The following is a 17,159-nucleotide window of genomic DNA, read 5'->3' as shown; positions in this document are numbered from 1 at the left end:
TGTGTGTTCAATGCAGCTTTAATGGGTTTCTCCACACTCCTGGGCAAGATGAAAATAAGGTCGGCGCTTGCAAAACTGTATACTGGTACCGGCACCGATGGATCTCCTTAACGCGTTTCCCCGCCTTTGTCTCGCTTCCTCAGAAGGACGAGTCCAATTCGGCTGATAGCGGTTATCAGGAAACTAAGTATAGAATTCATTTTCAGAAAGAAGGCTGGAAAAATCATTCGATGGTGAGCGAACATCAAATGCATGCAAGTGGATGTGTAAGCGTATACATCCGTTCGCATGCTATTGTGGGGATTTGCTTTGTGGTGGTGGTGGGGGGGTGTTCAGTGAGGCGGCGTTTACCTGGCTAGGCAGCAAATATATGCAGCATAGCAAGCAGGTCTGAATCAGGCCCTGAGAGAGTTTTGCCAGTGTTCCATAACTTAATTCTGCTTTCATCAGAGTAAAAAAAGTATTGAGGTTCTTACCTTAAGTAACCAGTGGCAAACGCAGGATTTTCAGAAGGGGGTTTCCAGAGAGGGGCGGAGCAAAGCATGGAGATGGACACTTAGGTGACCCAATATATGCTGAGTCAGTTAAAGTATTAAAGATAGACCAAATGTATATAAATAATAATATATATATATATATATATATTTAACAGCAGTGTAGACCCCTGGGCATAGCAATGTATTGGGGCCCCTACCGATCCTCCAGCGGTAGGGGTAGGGGGTGCTATGAGCGGAAGCTTTGATGTCCCGCAGGTGGTAGGGGGTATTATATCAACCGCTCAGCATGTAGGGCCTGGATCAGTAATTTCCACTAATTACCCCTTTACTGCACAGATGGTGGGAGATGGGGTGGGAGAAGGGGGCATTGGGCTGAATGAAGGGGCCCTGATACATAACTTCCAGGGTGGTAGAGGATGTTGAATACGCAGAGGAGGGGTGTATAGTGGAGTGGGCTTATTATTCATAATTTTCTGGTGGGAGGACAGCTTGCTTGACTGCAGATATCTCCAGTTCCCGGGAACTAGATTTATTAGCTTTTAATGGAATTACAAAGTAGAGAATCCCACCTACCAAATGGTATTGGGGACTGGGGGGTCAGAGTTCAGGAGGCAGAGCAATCTGCCAACGAGTATATAAAACTACATACCAGGTGTGTGGAGCTGGAGCAGTAACCAGCTGCTGGAAGGCTGATATCTCTGTTTTTGGGAACAGTAGAGACAAGTTACTAGTGTCCCTCAAAGGGGGAGAGTCCCAGCTTTTGGAAAAACTCTAAAAGTCAGACAGAACCTGAAATATCTGACTGGGAAGAGCAATTAACAGACTTGGATGGGTACCACTCCTTTGAAGTCAGATATCTCCGTTTCCCCAGGGCCGATTTTTAAAATTCTTGTACCCTTGGAAAGAGGGGACCCTCAGCTTTCAGACTAGGGCCCTTAGATTCCTAGGGGGGTTTCTGGGTACTCAGAAACCCCCCCCTGCATGCGCGACTGGTAACATCACCTAGTGTGTTGACTTCATGCTGACTGGGAAGTGGAGCTAGTCACATGACATTAAAAAGGAAGTTTACCAATCATTGTTCCCAATTATTAAAATGTTGCGGCAGCCAGCATTTTAATTTACTTATGGCATCTCAGAACCGCCACTTGCTTAACAGATGCTCATCACTTAAACCTTCTGAGTAACCACATGTTAGCACACCATGGGGGGGATGTTCTAACATCCGCACCCCAGCTCCGCCCCCTATTGCGGCACATCGCCTACATAATTATCGCATATGCACTAACATATTGCGTTAAGAGCTGTCCTTTGCGGTGAGAGTCAGGTACCCGGCAGCTCTCCCCTCCCTCCATTCCCTGGCACTGCTGCGCCGGGCTCTCCTCTGGGCAGCACAGCTCTGTGCTGCCTGGACACAGGTGAGAGGGGGGGCGTTGCGGGGCGGCGGTGGTCCGTGCGGGGCGGTGATGGGTCCGTGCGGGGTGGCAGAGGGTTGCGGTAGAAGCCCATAGGCTTCTATGGGGCATCGCCAGATTTTTCAGCATCCCAAAATGCGGTAAAAACCCCGATAACAGGGTTTTTACCGCATTTTTAGCTTAGAGAATCTCCCCCCATGGCTGCTGAAAGTAATATGCCAAAGCTATTGCAACTGGTTATAGGATCATAGCCAAAGCTGTGACATACCCTTGAAATGGTCACATCACGCTTGCATTTAAGTAATCACTCCCCAAATACCTCCCACATATGCTCCCTGATTATTAGTACCTTTGCAAATTAATACTCAATACGACCACTGTTGCAAGGCCATGGTGGTACCTGCACAGTGCAACTTATGCATGCATAAGCTGCATGCTGTCAATCAGTTGTGGGTACGGTGGAGGTGGCACCAGGCCGCATTCTTGAAACCAGGGAAATGTTACCCCCATATTGTGGGAGTGCCAGGACCAGTGTCAGCTTCTTCCAATACAGATTTACTGGCCTCAGGTATGGATCTGAGACAGCCATCTGAGTAATCTGAAGGCTACTCAGATGGCCGATGCTTTCACAGAGTGACACTGCATCTCTGTATCTTCATTTTCTATGGTGGCCACTTATCCTCCTTGAGTTGCTACGTCTTCCGTCCCCCCTCCCGCTATCTCTTATTTCTAGTTTATGCTAATATTATAGGGTTTCTGCGAATCTGACAATGGCGTGGGCTACTGCTGGGTTTTTATGATTACTACTTGAAACTGCATTGTGCTTCTATTGTGGCGTTTGTTTTCAATTTTAACTTTTTTCTTTTTTACTTTTAAGTTTATTCATTTTATTTCTTTCATTTATTTTTATTTTTATCTATATGCATATTTTCCAAGTTTTATTATACAGCCTTTTTTGTGTACTTATGTACAGTTGCTGTTAACAAACAAAACTGAAAATGACAGCAATTACGCTGAAAGTTGTAAAAAAAAAATGACATTTTCTTTGTTCATTTGTACGTCTAAGAAAAAAAAAAGATAAAAGAGTAGCGCACACATAAGGACATTTACCATCCTCAGAAACTATACAATTTATTTTATAATTAGTATAAAATAAGTTTAGAAAACACAGTCTTGAAAGGCTTTTTATGATCCATACCAGTTTCCCAAACTGTGCCATAACAGCTCAGGTTTTAAGGATATCCATGTTTAAGTCCAGATTGTTAAAATAAATTGAGGTCACCTGTGGTCAAGCATGGATATTCTTATAATCTGGACTAATGACCGTTTGGGAAACTCTGGTCCAGGCAAATAAACAGTACATTATCAGGCGTAGAAATAACACAGATAGCCTTTCTATTTACAATGACTAACTCAATATGAACAAGAACCATTCTACAACAACATTATACTAGGGTAAACTTGAGACTGATAACTATAGCATGTGTGAGCAGAATTGGGGGTAGGGGTTAAGGCAGGAGGAGGCAATCAGTATATAAATCACACTCAAGCCCCGTACACACGGGGGAGATATATTGCTGAGCAATATATTGCTCTGTGTCTCCTGCCGGGGGGAGCCCGGCAGTGGAAATCAGCTGGTCGCAGGAGCATGTTCCTGCGACCAGCGATCACTACAGGGGTAAAAACGGGAGCGCGCACCCAGTGATATATCACCTTTGCACACTCCCATCGCGGGCAATTTTGTCGCTCAGCGACCATATTTCCCGCGATATTACACAAAATCGCCCCCATGTGTACGCACCTTCAGGATGCTGAGACATCAGGTAAGCTTGGATGCTGGGGTGAAGGGGACAGCTACATCCTCTTGTTGCACAGATATCTATAGCTGGGTCAGGATGTATTAAAATATGTCACCGCCCAACCGCAGCGATGCTAGCGCATATGTATTAACATATGCACCTAGCATTGCAGTGCGGTGAAGGCTGCCCCCCGTGATACCTGTGATGTGGTGTGCGGGGGTCTCCAACACATCCCTGGGTGCCTCCTCCTCCCCTCATGCAGTCGAAAGGACGTCCGGCTGCGTTGCTACGGAGAGGAGGTGTTTACCTTCTGGGTCCAGGAGGTCCTGGGGGAGGGGGAACGGCATCTGCAGCAGGTTGCAGTGGATGGCGACAGAAGAGAAGATGCGGCGGCTGGGTATTGGTACATTTGAAAATGCTGTAAAACTTGGGGTTTTACCACATTTTTCCATTAGTACATCCCGCCTTAAGTGTGGGCCTCCATCATTGGTAATAGGAGAGGATAGGCTGTATTGATCAGCTTCTGTCAGTTATTGTTCATTCACACTGACCAACCTTTCGACCAACTGGCCTCTCCCTAGCTGTTTGTGGATGATAAGTCTCAGCCAGTCTCTCTGTTATGGAAAAAAGCAGATGTGGGCATGGCCATGCTAGTAACTAGCCCTTAATGGACACAGCACCTGTTAGACCTGGACGGTGCTGGCATACTGAGACCTGGTGTGTCCCTGCAGGCTGGGTGGGCAGCAGCGATTCCAGCTTTCAAAGTGGGTGTAAACACATGAGAGTGTCAACCAGGGTACCATCAGCTGGGGGGGTAGCCAGGAGATGTACTCGGATGAGGGGCACTGTGTTGCCCAGGGAACAGTGGTAGGCAGAGGGCACTGGACTGCAGACACTTGTTTAAACTGCTGGTGCCTGGGCTTAGTGCAATGTGTCCGCGTTCTGGATTAAGGAGGGCAGGGAGAAGGTGAAGCTCCTGCAGCCTAGCACACAGTGGCGTAACTTCAAATATTGCGCCCCCGCCAAAGGTTTATGGTGCCCCCCTCCCCGCCCGCGACCCATATACTTACTCACTCAGAGTCCAGCGGGAAGCGGTCATCTATTAGAATGAACTTAGGTCTACAGTCATTAGGTCGACCCCATTAGGTCTACTGGCAGGAAGGTCGACCTGACTTAAGGTCAACATGGGCCAAGGTCGACATGACTTAATGTCGAATTTGCATAAATGTCGACATGAGGAAGGTCGACTGGTCATAAGGTCGACATGGGGTTTTTCACTGTTTTTTGAGCTGACATGTGCCGACAGGCGGTATTTCATGCCCTGCCATCCACTAGGGCGTGGAGGAGGTTATTAAAGCTGTGGCAAGCGAAGCGAGCCACCGTGCCCGATGCATCGCGAGCGATGCGAGGGTCCGATTCTCATTGCCAACTGTGTCCATGTCGACTGTGTCGACATTCGGATAAAAAACAGTGAAAAACCCATGTCGACCTTATGACCAGTCAACCTTCCTCATGTCGACCTTTATGCAAATTCGACCTTAAGTCATGTCGACCTTGGCCCATGTCGACCTTAACTCAGGTCGACCTTCCTGCCAGTCGACCTAATGGGGTCTACCTAATGACTGTAGACCTAAGTTCATTCTGACAGATGTACCGATTCCAGTCCAGCTGTCAGCGATGCGGGTGGGAGCCGGGATGTGATTGGTGCGGGTGAGAGCTGGGATGCCTGTCAGCGCTGCGGTGGTCACGGCTCCTGTCCTGGCTTCATTCTGATATGAAGAACGGACCATCACAAAATGTCCGCCCCCATACAGCAGACAGTTTCAGAGAACAAGCTGCTATATGGGGGCGGACATTTTATGATGGTCCGTCTCCATAGGCTCAGAATGAAGTCAGGAAAGGAGCCGGGACCACCGCAGCGCTGACAGGTAAAGCTTCGGGGCATGGAGGGGGCATTACAATAGCACCACAGCACCCCGGCCCCCGCACTTACACTGCGGCTCCCCGTGACCGCGGGGGCTGCGGTGCTATTGTTACACCACTGCTAGCACACTAGTCAGTCAGCTGACAGAAAAGATTATTATCTGGAGAGCAGTGTGCTTAGCTAATCAGTGCTGCTAATAGCTCCAGCAAGACTCCTAATGTTGTGATAGTAAGGAGAAACAGCTGTCACCAGCGGACCAGTAAGAGGACTGCAGCGCCTGTGGAACCAAAGGGGGGCTGACTGGGGCTGAACAGTGACCGGCCTTCCAATGCACTCAAACCGGGATACGGTCATTAGGTCTACAGCAACTAGCAAGCATTGGGTCGACACCACTAGGACGACAGGCAACAAGGTTGACATGGGTTTAGGTCGCCGTGTCTAGGTCGATATGGGTTTAGGTCGACACAAGCATTAGGTCGACATGGGCAAGGTCGACAGTCAAAAGGTCGACATGGGGTTTTTCACTATATTTTGAGCCGACGTGCTGACCGGCAGCATTTCATGCCCTACCATCCACTAGGGCGTGGTGGGAGGATAAAATAGTGTGCCGAGCATAGCGAGCGATGCAAGGGGATGCAGTGCACTTCAAACTATGTCCATGTCGACTGTGTTGACATTCGGTTAAAAAAACAGTGAAAAACCCCATGTCGACCTTTTGACCTTCGAACTTACCCATGTCGACCTAATGCTTGTGTCGACCTAATGTCCTGTTGACCCAGACCCATGTTGACCTTGACCCATGTTGACCTAGACCCATATCAACCTTGCTGCCTGTCGACCCAATGCTTGTGGACCTAGTTGTTGTAGACATAACAACCCACACCCCTCAAACCGCACACAGCTCTCTGACAGTGCCTCCCCAATGGTCAAATCCTCCCCACAGGTGTGGCAGGCAGGGTCATCCCACACACATACACACTGCAGCTTCCTCCCACTGACCAGCTCTCACATCACCAGCACCCCCACCTCCAATGGATGCCTCACGCTAGACAGGGCTCCAAGGAACAGAAACTCTCCTGCCAAAGCTGCCGTGGGATCCGACTACAATGAAGGTGCATTCCCACAAGGTCTCCAGCCCATCATGGCGACCGGGTGAATGGTTAAGCTATCGTGGCTCAGCCAAACACACTGAGGGCGGTATTCAATTGTTTTTCATTAAAGCTTGCTATGCCCTCAGATTGTGACCTGATATGCGCTAATGTGTGGCTAAACTTCACCAGAATGAGCGTGGTATGCGCAAACATATAGATTAATTGAATATCATCCTAAATTTCCCCTCATTTTAGACAGATCAGGCGTGCTATAACAATTGAATACCAGCCATAATGTTAGATACTGTATACTGCAGTTATATTTGTTCATCATCTGCACAGCAGAGCTGAGGCGTTATGTCTGTGGATGACATAGTTTACAGGCATAGCATTTCTATACAGCCCAACGCTCAGTTATACATCAGCGATAAATTGATCAGCCAATATATCTACCAGTGTGTAACCAGCTTAACATTCTGAACTAAACAATATTAAAAAAATATAAATGACTTATTTATGCATAGATATAAACGAAAGGTGAATAGTCGGCTTTTGTTTTATCTCAACTACAGATGTGGCCTTAAGAGAAGTGTATGAAAATGTGGGGAGACCTTAATGGACCCCCCAAAAAGTGAAACCTAGGTTAGCATTGTCATATTGGGAATTGGTATTGGGAAAGTACAGGATGCTCTTAAAAGATTTTTTTTAATAAAAGGTAATCATTTTTTTTCTAATAAATACTGTATCTAAACTTGAGGTACATAAAAGAAAACATTTATTTTGTGATAATTTAAGGCAATTGACATTTAATTATTGGCCCAATTAGGTTTAATTGAAAACTTCCAAATGCTTAATTGAGCAAGTCCTGACATTTTTACCTTAAAATAAAGAATTTTTCGTACCTTTTCACTCCCTCACCACAAGAAAAAAAAAAATCATGAATTTTTCAGAAAAAGCAATGCAAGTTTAGAAATGGGATTGTAAGTACAATTTTCTCTGCGAATTCAGCGAGAATGGTTCACATGATCACGTAACCCCAATGTGTTCCAGGATTACTGCTTTTTTTCTTCCATAGAGATCAGTGCCTCTCATTTAGAATATAAAATAGTCTTTAAGATGTGATGAAATCCTATGTCAATTTAGAGACCCTGCATAGTCAGGGGTGCTGAAAGCGGTGTGGTAGCAGGTACTACTTGCCCAGACCTGGTTTGTTTGGAGCTACCCTGCAATGGCTTGAGTCAGCTGCTGAGTGGGACATTGTCTCCCTTTGCAACGTTGCTAAAATAGGGATGGTTCCAGGGGGTGGGAGATGAGTGCGACTTCCCCACCTATAACACAAATCCACTGCCCCCGATGGGGGCGTGCGTTGTGGGCTGCAAAAGCAGGGATCACATTGCATTGCATGTGCATGCGTTGTGCATGCAATGCGATGCAATTTGATGAAACCTAAGTACAAAAAGTATGTGCAAGCACATACTTTTTGTACTGTGCGATGAGGTGCGCGGGAGCGCGCACCTCAAAGCACACATCGGCTCCACATTGTGTATGGGCAGCATAAGAGTGAGAAGACTGCTGCTGTGTAGGGTGCTGAAGTTCCAGCATCAGTCTCTCTTACTGTCTGATGCGCTAATGTGGCTGCACAGCTATACAGGAGCCAGTGGTATTGGGCAGAGAAGTGTTGTATTTGGGGGTGATTACCCTGTGCACAGCTTGCGGCATAGACATGCGTAGTATCTTGTTTTATTGGGGGGGGGGGATGGTGACCACACCTCCAGGATTTGCCATGCCTTCAGTACCTGAGTCCGCAGGAGTTGTTGAGGGCCGCTGACAGGGAGGTGCTGTGGGTACAGTTGTCCCTGGCCGCCGGACTCTGGCCCAGGCCGCTCATTTTGCCCACTGCAACTCCCCCCAACTACCTCCGATGTGCTGTCTGCGCTGCACTCGGTGCACTTAACAAAGCACAGACTTCTTCAATGCAGGATGCCAGTTGCCAGTTAAAATGATGCACCTGCTTTTGAGCCAATCAGAGCATGTGTACCTTTAGCATATCAGAGTGGCTGCCGGTACAAAAGCTCTGATTGGCTCACCAGCCGGTGCTGCGTTTTCATTGCCCGCTGGTGTCCTGCAGAGGAAGCACTGTGCTTTGGGACCTTGAGGGAGCAGGAGTCGGGCAGTAAGTGAAGGGGGGGGGGGGGGGGGGGCGTACTGGAAATCAATCCCGGGCCCCAAAATTCCTAGTGGCAGCCCTGCCTGTGCTTAGTTTGATGTTTTTAATTGGGCTGGAATTCATTATTCATATCTGAGTGGGAAAGATAAAAGATAATTTCTGTAGTGATATTTGTATATGAAATGCATCTGTTGTTTACCAAAATAAAGGACATCTGTCTACCAGATGTACATAATATTTAGAAAATGATGCACACATACATGGATATATTCAGTGGATTTATGCCAAGTCTGCACAGTAGTAATCTAATTGCCCCCTATACATGCATTGGTGGAAGCAGGCATCTGGTCAATGAAGGCAGAGTACTTCTACAGAATCAACAGCCAAAAATACAGTTACTATCTATCTATCATTATGCTGCAGGAGGATATCACTGCTGGCTCATCATGAGTTGTTAGCTCTGCATTACTTACCATAATAGCCTTTTAATGGAAACCTTCGCCTTCGAGAAAAATGTTTGTAATGCTTGCCTTATGCCTTAATAATTCTTTTTGCTAATGAATCCCACATCAATTTGCTTCTGCTCCTGCTACTAGACTGTTGCTGCTCTCTCTGTAATCCTTTCCCTCAGAAATCTGGGTGTCGCATTGGGTTAAAAAACAAGCCGCCAAGCGCAAAAAGTAAAAAAGAGTACTTGGATAAACAATTGGTTATACGACCCTGAACAGAGAGTAGTGGTACAGGTTTGGTATCCCTTATCCGGATACCCCATATGTGAAATATTCCGAAAACCGTAGGTTTTCAAAATATTTTTTTTATTATTGTCCCTATCTTTTTTAATGCTAACCTTGTCCATCGGTGTCCACGGCAGCCATCGGAATCCTCTTCAGCGGCATCCCCGGTCCAAATGATGCATTGCGCGGACATGCCAGTGACGCCACCGGCGCACCCACGCAATGCATCCTTGGGACCGGGAATGCCGCTGAAGAGGATTCCGATGGCTGCCGTGGACATCAGGGGACACCGTGGACATAGTGGGACCATCGGGGCGCCGCCAGGGGACCAGGTAAGTACGAAAAAATATTCCAAAATCTGCAAAAAATCCCTTATCAAAGATGCTCGTAGTCCCATGCATTTCAGATAAGGGATACTCAACCTGTAAATGGTAAACACTCCAGCTGGGGAAACAACCAAAGTGGTGTCCCACAGGGATCATTATTGGGTCCCACCTTGTTTAATATATTCATAAATGATATAGAAGAGGGCAAAGAAAGTAAAACTGCAATATTCGCAGATGACACAAAATTGGAAATTAACTCAGAAGGTGATGTGGAAGCACATGACTTAATTCAATTAGAAAAATGGACAGATAGGTGGAAAATGCAATTAAATGTAGATACATGTAAAGTAAATCATTATGGAAGCAAAAATGAACATGCTAGATGTAAGTTAACTGAAGTAATATGGGTAGCTCTGCGGTGGAAAAGGTATTAGGGGTCATCATAGATGAAAGGTTGAGTAATAGTGCACACTGCTCAAGTGCTGCATCAAAAGCAAACAGGCATTCATTAAAAGGGGAATGGACTTGAGAGATGCCAGTGTGATAGTGCCCCTTTATAATTTGTTGGTGAGTACTATGTTCAGTTCTGGGCGCCTAACCTTAAAAAAGATATAAAAGAACTGGAACAGGTTAGGAGAAGGCAACTAAACTAATAAGGGGTCTTGAGTCACTAGAATATAAAGACAGGCTAACCAGGCTGAATATGTGTACACTGGAGAAATGGAGGTTGAGAGGAGATATGATTAAGATGTTCAAATACAGGATTGGAAATCTTAAGGAACTAATAAAAGACTTATTTAGTAACAAGACTATACTTAGGACACGCAGGCATGTACTGGGGTTCGAGGAAGAGAAATTTCGGTACTTGTGTACTTTCACGGCTCCCATCGCATGCCATCGCATGCCAAATGTAGTGGCATGCGATGGCATGCGATTTTTGCAGGTTTTTTTAAGCATTTTCGCAAAATCGCATGCGATACGATCGCATGCGATCGCATGCGATTTTTAACAGAAATGCATCCAAATGCATTGAAATTAGTATCAAACATGTTCAATGGCCCTTTAAATGACATTTTTGAGGCTGTACCACCCCCACTATCAACGCGAACCCGAAGCGTGGCGAGCTCGCGAGGGGCGGCGGTACACGTCCTATGACCTTTTCATACCCCCACTATCCACGTTGAGACATTAGTAACATTTTCCTGAATTTGCATAAATTTGCAATTTCTATACTTTATAATGGGAAAACATCTGGATGCGAGTTCTGGCGTTACTAAAAATCGCCACACTGAGGTTGTACGCAATTTGTCATTACTAAACACTAAACAGCGAATCCACCTGACAGTGCTATAGTGTGTTACCGGCTTTAGATAACTACTTCTCGGATGCTTGATACACTTAGCCTTCAATAAATTATTATAGCAATATATATCAACAGAAGTACAGTATTAAAATATACTATGTATAGTTCATTCAGAATACCAGGAAGAAGTATATGGTCACTAGGTCTACAACAACTTGGTCGACACCATTAGGTCAACATGCATGAAAGTCTACATGACTGAAGGTCGACATGTGGTTTGGTCAACAGGGTTATTAGGCCGACATGGGGAAGGTCGACAGTCAAAAGGTCGACATGTGGTGTTTCACTTTTTTTGGGAGCTGACATGTGCCGACAGGAGGTAATTCATGCCCTACCATCCACTAGGGAGTGGTGGAAAAAAAAATTGTGTGCCAAAGAATGGCGAGCGCAGCGATTGTCGATGTGGACCTACTCCCATTGTCGACCTAGTTGCTGTCTATCCAATGATCCATACCCCAGGAACAGGTAGCTGTGAGTCATATCATACAGGATTAATTACTTTACCAAGATAACTCTTATCTACAGTATGTTTGAAGGCAGAAAGCCTGGTGTTTGGCCAAGACACAGCAAACAATGTGATGATAGCAGCATATGGCAGGCCTGCCTGCACAATGATGCTCATCATTCTGTCTGTGTGTACTATGCATAGTTGCTTTGTTTCTTGCCACCCTGATGCCAGACCCTGGGCAGCGCCATCACTCCGGCGGCAGCGTGCGGCTGTGTTGCCGGTAGGAACCTTAGCTGCGCAGCCTGGTTTGTGCCTAACACGTTTATGGGACGGACTGGCTGTGTTGATACATACTAGCCAGGGAAGAACGTGTGCGGTCGGTGTGTGCAGGTAATCGCCGGCTCCCCACCCCTGCCTGGGTGTGGGCCATGGACGGGCTGCAGATGCCGCAGAGACGGAGAGAGGAGACAGCAGAGTGATTGGCAGCCGCCAGCGGGCATCTCCTCCTCCCCCCGCACTGCCAGCCATGAAGCTGCTCTTCCTGGCTTGCCTCAGAGCCCACACTGGCAATGCCACCACAGCACAGAGGATCAAGTAAGCATGCAACTGACACAGCACCGTGTTCGCACATCATTAACAGCTGGGATCAGGGGCAGAGAGCATATCTTGTCCAGCTCCTCACCCATTTATTGTCTGCCAGCTATCGAGTCCCAAAATCCCTAGTACTGTGTTCTGATGCCACTGGTGATGGGTGGGTAGTCCTGCCTCTGTGGGCATCGGGATGTCATGGTCCGCAATAGAATGGCATTAAAACATAGTTATAACTAGTCTTTTTTTATAATGTAAAACATAATGTCCCCAAATTGGAGTAAATATTATTCAGCTCCAATTTATTTATTTACAGTTTCTTATATAGCACAGCATATTCTGTTGCGCTTTACAATTGGAAACAGTGATTAAACAAACCGACATAGGGGTATATTCAATGCTTTTTGCGAGCTGTGACCGCACATGCCATTTCCACCTCGCTGGATTTTAACAGCGTCGTGGAACCGGCATGTGTGGCCGCCAAAACAGCGAGGCTCATGGAACATCTGACAGCGAGGGATCCCCTGGAGCATTGAATACGGTGAGCGGCCGATGCCGGGGTTAAATGATGAGGGTCGCATGTTTTCGTCAATCCCCGCCATTTGACCCCCTTGCCTGCCACATTGAATACTGCACATAGAGGTCGGAGGGCCCTGCTCGCAAGTTTACAATCTATCCAATGCCAGTTTTGTTAACTATGTATTTGGTGGGAGTCTTGGTAGCTTTGTATTGCACAGTGTATTATGTTACACTGGATATTTCTGTTGGCATCTGATTTTTTTTATTAAAGAGTACAATAATATTTATTACGGTCTAGTTACACTTCTGCGTTCTTAGGAATTTTGTTTGTGGCATTTAATAGTAGTCATTTTGTGTAAAAAGAAAAAACGAATTACCGAACCTTTTCTAAATATTGAGCTGTTAAATCATATGATACATTTTGTCACTGCAGTTGTCTGTTCCACGTCAGCTTTGGTATCTGTAACTTCCCTGTTCCTGTTCTTTGCTGCTCTCACTAGCATTCACTTATTTGCTGCCAGAGATCTGAAGAAGTTTTACATCACATGTTGATGGAGTAGTTTTCATATGAATTTAATACAACTTATATTACAGATTCCAAAATGTATTGTGTCCTTCTGCTACTATAAATCAGTCTCTGAAATTATTACGTTTATCCCATGGAAATTTTAATTAGTGCTAGTTTTGAATGTCTATAATTGGTGTTTTAGGTATCAGGGTTAATCCTCTCAGAGAAGAGTGTGGCACATTAGGTCAACAGGCAATAGGTTGACTCATGAAAATGTCGACATGCTTTACTGTTGACATTGACAAAAGTCTGACACAAGCAAAGGGTGGACATGAAATTGGCCAACACAGGAAAAGGATGACATGAGTTTTTAACGTTTTATTGTGTCTGTCGAAATCTGCCAACATGAACTCCATATAAGTGTACCACTTTGGGCATGGTGTCACACTTCGCTCTGCACACTATTAGAATCTAAAGGCCCCCATACACTTATCTGATTTTGGGCGATATCCCCAATCGGCCCAAAGTGGTTGTGTTTGACACCCCATCCGATCCAATGTGCGGTCCAGTGCACATTGGGTCAGACCCTACAGATTGAACCTTCTGCAGGTTCAGTCTGTTCAATCAAACCCATCAGAGGCACATCGTGGGTGCTTTTTAGCACCCACGATGTGTTGGTCCGATCCGGAGGTGTGTGCTAGCAGTGAAGCACCGCTGGCACACACCTTTGTGAAGGGGTGGGTAGCATGAGGTGCGGGCTGCTGGTGCAGGGCTGTGCGGGGCAAGCAGTCCGCAGTGTCCGAAGCCCTGAGCAGACACTGCGGACAGTGGTGGCAGAATCTAAATTTTTATTTTCAAAAGATAGGCCTGCCGCTGATTGGCTGAGAGTGCTCGCTCTCTCGCCGTTGAGAGAGAGCAGCAGGCCTATTTTTAAAAAAACATTTTTTCACGGTCTGCCGCCACTGTCCACAGTGTCCAGACACTGGGGACTGCCTCCCGCGCAATGCTGCACCCACCACAGCCCGGACCTCCTGCCCCCTGCAGCTTCCTGGGAATTACATGGGATAAATCGCATGCGTGTTGGCCTAATGTATGAGGACCTTATGCACACTTGTAGAGTGAATAAAAAACAAGTCAGTATATAAAAAATCATGAAAAACTCATGTAAATATTTTCTTGTGCTGACCTTTTGTCAATGTTGGCCTTAAGCCTGTCTACCTAGTTACTATTAACTAATCAACCAGATGGTTAATTCAGAAATGGGGTGGCCTAAAGGATTCAGTTTTGGGCTTTGCTGGTGGCTTAGTCCTGTACATTAAAATGTTTCCATAAATGGAATGATGTGCTCCATACTTTTTGCACTAGATTGCATCGCATCTAGTACACAAAGCATGCAATGTGCATTTGTATAGCATAGCATGTATTTGCATAGCAGTGTGCATTTTGTACTAGATGCGATCTACTTCAAATAGTACATGCTGCACATACTTTTGTGCTGTGCGATGTGATGTGTGCGGGAATGTGCATCACACACTGGCAAAATTCACCATGTATGGGCATCTTCAGCATTGGTTTTGAAAGCCACAAGTAATGTCCATCAGTTTGGCAGCTCTGATTTTGTACTCAATTAACTCACCTGCTGGCCTCTGAGTCTGGGTCATCCATATGTGTCCCCTCAGTTCTGACCAATTGACGCACCCTGCTTCATTTATTTGGAGAGTGTTCCTGGTTCTGGCAAGAAGGCACCACTAATACCCCTTTCAGATAGAAAATGCCGGGTCGCACTCAGGATGTGGACATGGGTCTATCCCAGGAGCAACCCAGCATTTGCAACGTTTAAGCTTCCCGCAGCGACCTGGCATATTGCTCAGTCCCTAACATCAGACTGAGAAGGGGCGGATCGGCGGTGCATCATTGGGGACCGTGGTGAAGGCAGTGCTTGGAGCTGATACTGTTTCCAAGCGCTGCTTCCTCCATAGTGTGAACGGGACCCGGGTTAACCATTGACACTGTACAGCAACCCGGGTCAGAGCCGTGTTCAACCCTGGTTGTGACCTGGGATGAAAAGCCGGGTTGTTTGACTCAAGAATTTTGCTAGTGGCCCTTTCACAACCCAGCTCTACCCGTGTCGACAAGGCAATAACCTGGGTCCCGAGGTGCGTGCTGAAAGGGGTATGACTGATAGCTTACTGTTATATGCAGAAGTGCACATCAACCTTTAAAGTGAATGGGCTACTGCAGGCACTGGCTCACCAAAGCTTGACATTTGGAAATTGGTAAAAGCTGCCTGGTCTACTGAATGTCAGTTTCTCACCTTTTCAACAAGTAAAGCTGATTGTGAAATGGTGTGGGGGATGGTTTTTATTCTGACACATTATGATGAAGATGTATCAAACATTTAAAAGATAAAGTGTAGCAGTCTGCATTTGTGATTTCATAGTCTTTGCTGTATAAATGATGGCTAAGTGCAACTTTTGCCTCTTAATACCAAATGAGCATTGTTAAAATGTTATACACTGTTGACTGTGCATTTCTTCATGGCCACAATCTACACATCAGCTATTTAAGCCAATTCAGGGGCTTGACACATAATCAGGAAGATTAGGCATTTGGAGCTGATGGCAAGAACGACTGTGCTGTATAACTCCTAAAAAGTCACAGCTTTTAAAAAATGTAGCTAGTTTTCTTACTGGCATGTAACCACATAGGAGTTGGAGGTCCTGGCAGCAACTGTGCTACAGTTTTGTATAATCTCTGGATTTGGGGCTGTATTCTGCTGGATGCTTATTTCTCTCACCAAGGGGAATATTTGAACATTAATTAACATTATCACTATATAAAAGGCTAAATTCTGCTCACCTTTTTAGGTGAAGTACCACTACAGGCCATTTAATGGACCAAATTACTCCATAACAGAAAGGCGAGGACAATTTAGCCTTTTAGTCAGATCGCTTAGAAATATTACTTTATCACCCTGTGTGCATGGGCCTTTAGGATCAGTGTCCTCCATTACATGATCCAATCTGGTGGTTCATCAGGCATCAAAACTATTGCAAATCATCGCTGCTTCAACACTATGCTTGATCATTTGTTTGAAGTACATCGGGCTCAACCGACTTTCCTTATTTGTTTGCAGGGCGTGCTTCCTTCCTCACACATGGCTTATTCATGTTGGCTTATACTTTGTTTAATATATAATGATTAAGTCAAATGTTATTGGCATCTTTTCTTACGATATTATCTCTGTAACGTTGTAGAACTTGGAGACTGTCTAATTTATGGATGCATTAGCTCTCGGTCTGAGCAGGCAATGGCAATAATATTTCTGGAAGTATATTAATTTTGAATAGATAAGTTTGCTCAAATACATTATTGTGTGACGTTCTAGTAAGAATTGGTGCTAGAAAGTCAATGAAGGAATTGCTTAATCCCATAATGTCAACCATAAGACCGTTTCACAATTAGCATTTGTATGCCCTGTAGATCATTTGGATCTGTTATCATAAGGCCCCCTCCTCAGGACAAGTCGCCCCCCACTTCCCCCTGAGCTCCCCCGGCAGCTCCCCGGGGGAGCTTGATAAGATTGGCACTTGATGTGCCATTTTTTACATGTGATAAATAGTCTCGATTTATCACATGTAAACCCAGGGAGCAGGGGGGGCTGCAGAACAGGGCTGCTGGTGGGGGGCGCTGCTAAGGCAGCGTGCAGGGGACGCTGCGGGGGACAGTGACAGAGCCGGGCAGGGGGAGGCGGGAGCTGTCAGTGCTGGAAAAAAAGCCAAT

At 45.9% G+C, this 17,159-nt stretch overlaps 1 protein-coding gene across 2 annotated transcripts in view; it reads left to right on the top strand.

The window, feature by feature from the left end:
- Positions 1 to 11,993: 11,993 nt before the first annotated feature.
- The window catches only part of GLT1D1 (glycosyltransferase 1 domain containing 1), a 116,805-nt gene continuing 111,639 nt past the window's right edge, over positions 11,994 to 17,159 (top strand). The window contains exon 1 of one of the 2 annotated variants that reach the window (XR_014444700.1): positions 11,994 to 12,355. Coding sequence is in view for 1 of the 2 variants with exons in the window: in XM_083150553.1 (XP_083006679.1) it covers positions 12,288 to 12,355 (68 nt within the window). In the remaining variant the exon portion in view is untranslated. The remainder of the gene's footprint in view (positions 12,356 to 17,159) is intronic. The other variant, XM_083150553.1, reaches the window with a different exon arrangement.

The sequence above is a fragment of the Crinia signifera genome, chromosome 1 (genome assembly GCF_055691185.1).
Source record: "Crinia signifera chromosome 1, ASM5569118v1, whole genome shotgun sequence".
In the NCBI taxonomy this organism is placed as follows: Eukaryota; Metazoa; Chordata; class Amphibia; order Anura; family Myobatrachidae; genus Crinia; species Crinia signifera.
This window is presented reverse-complemented; position numbering and strand designations above follow the sequence as displayed.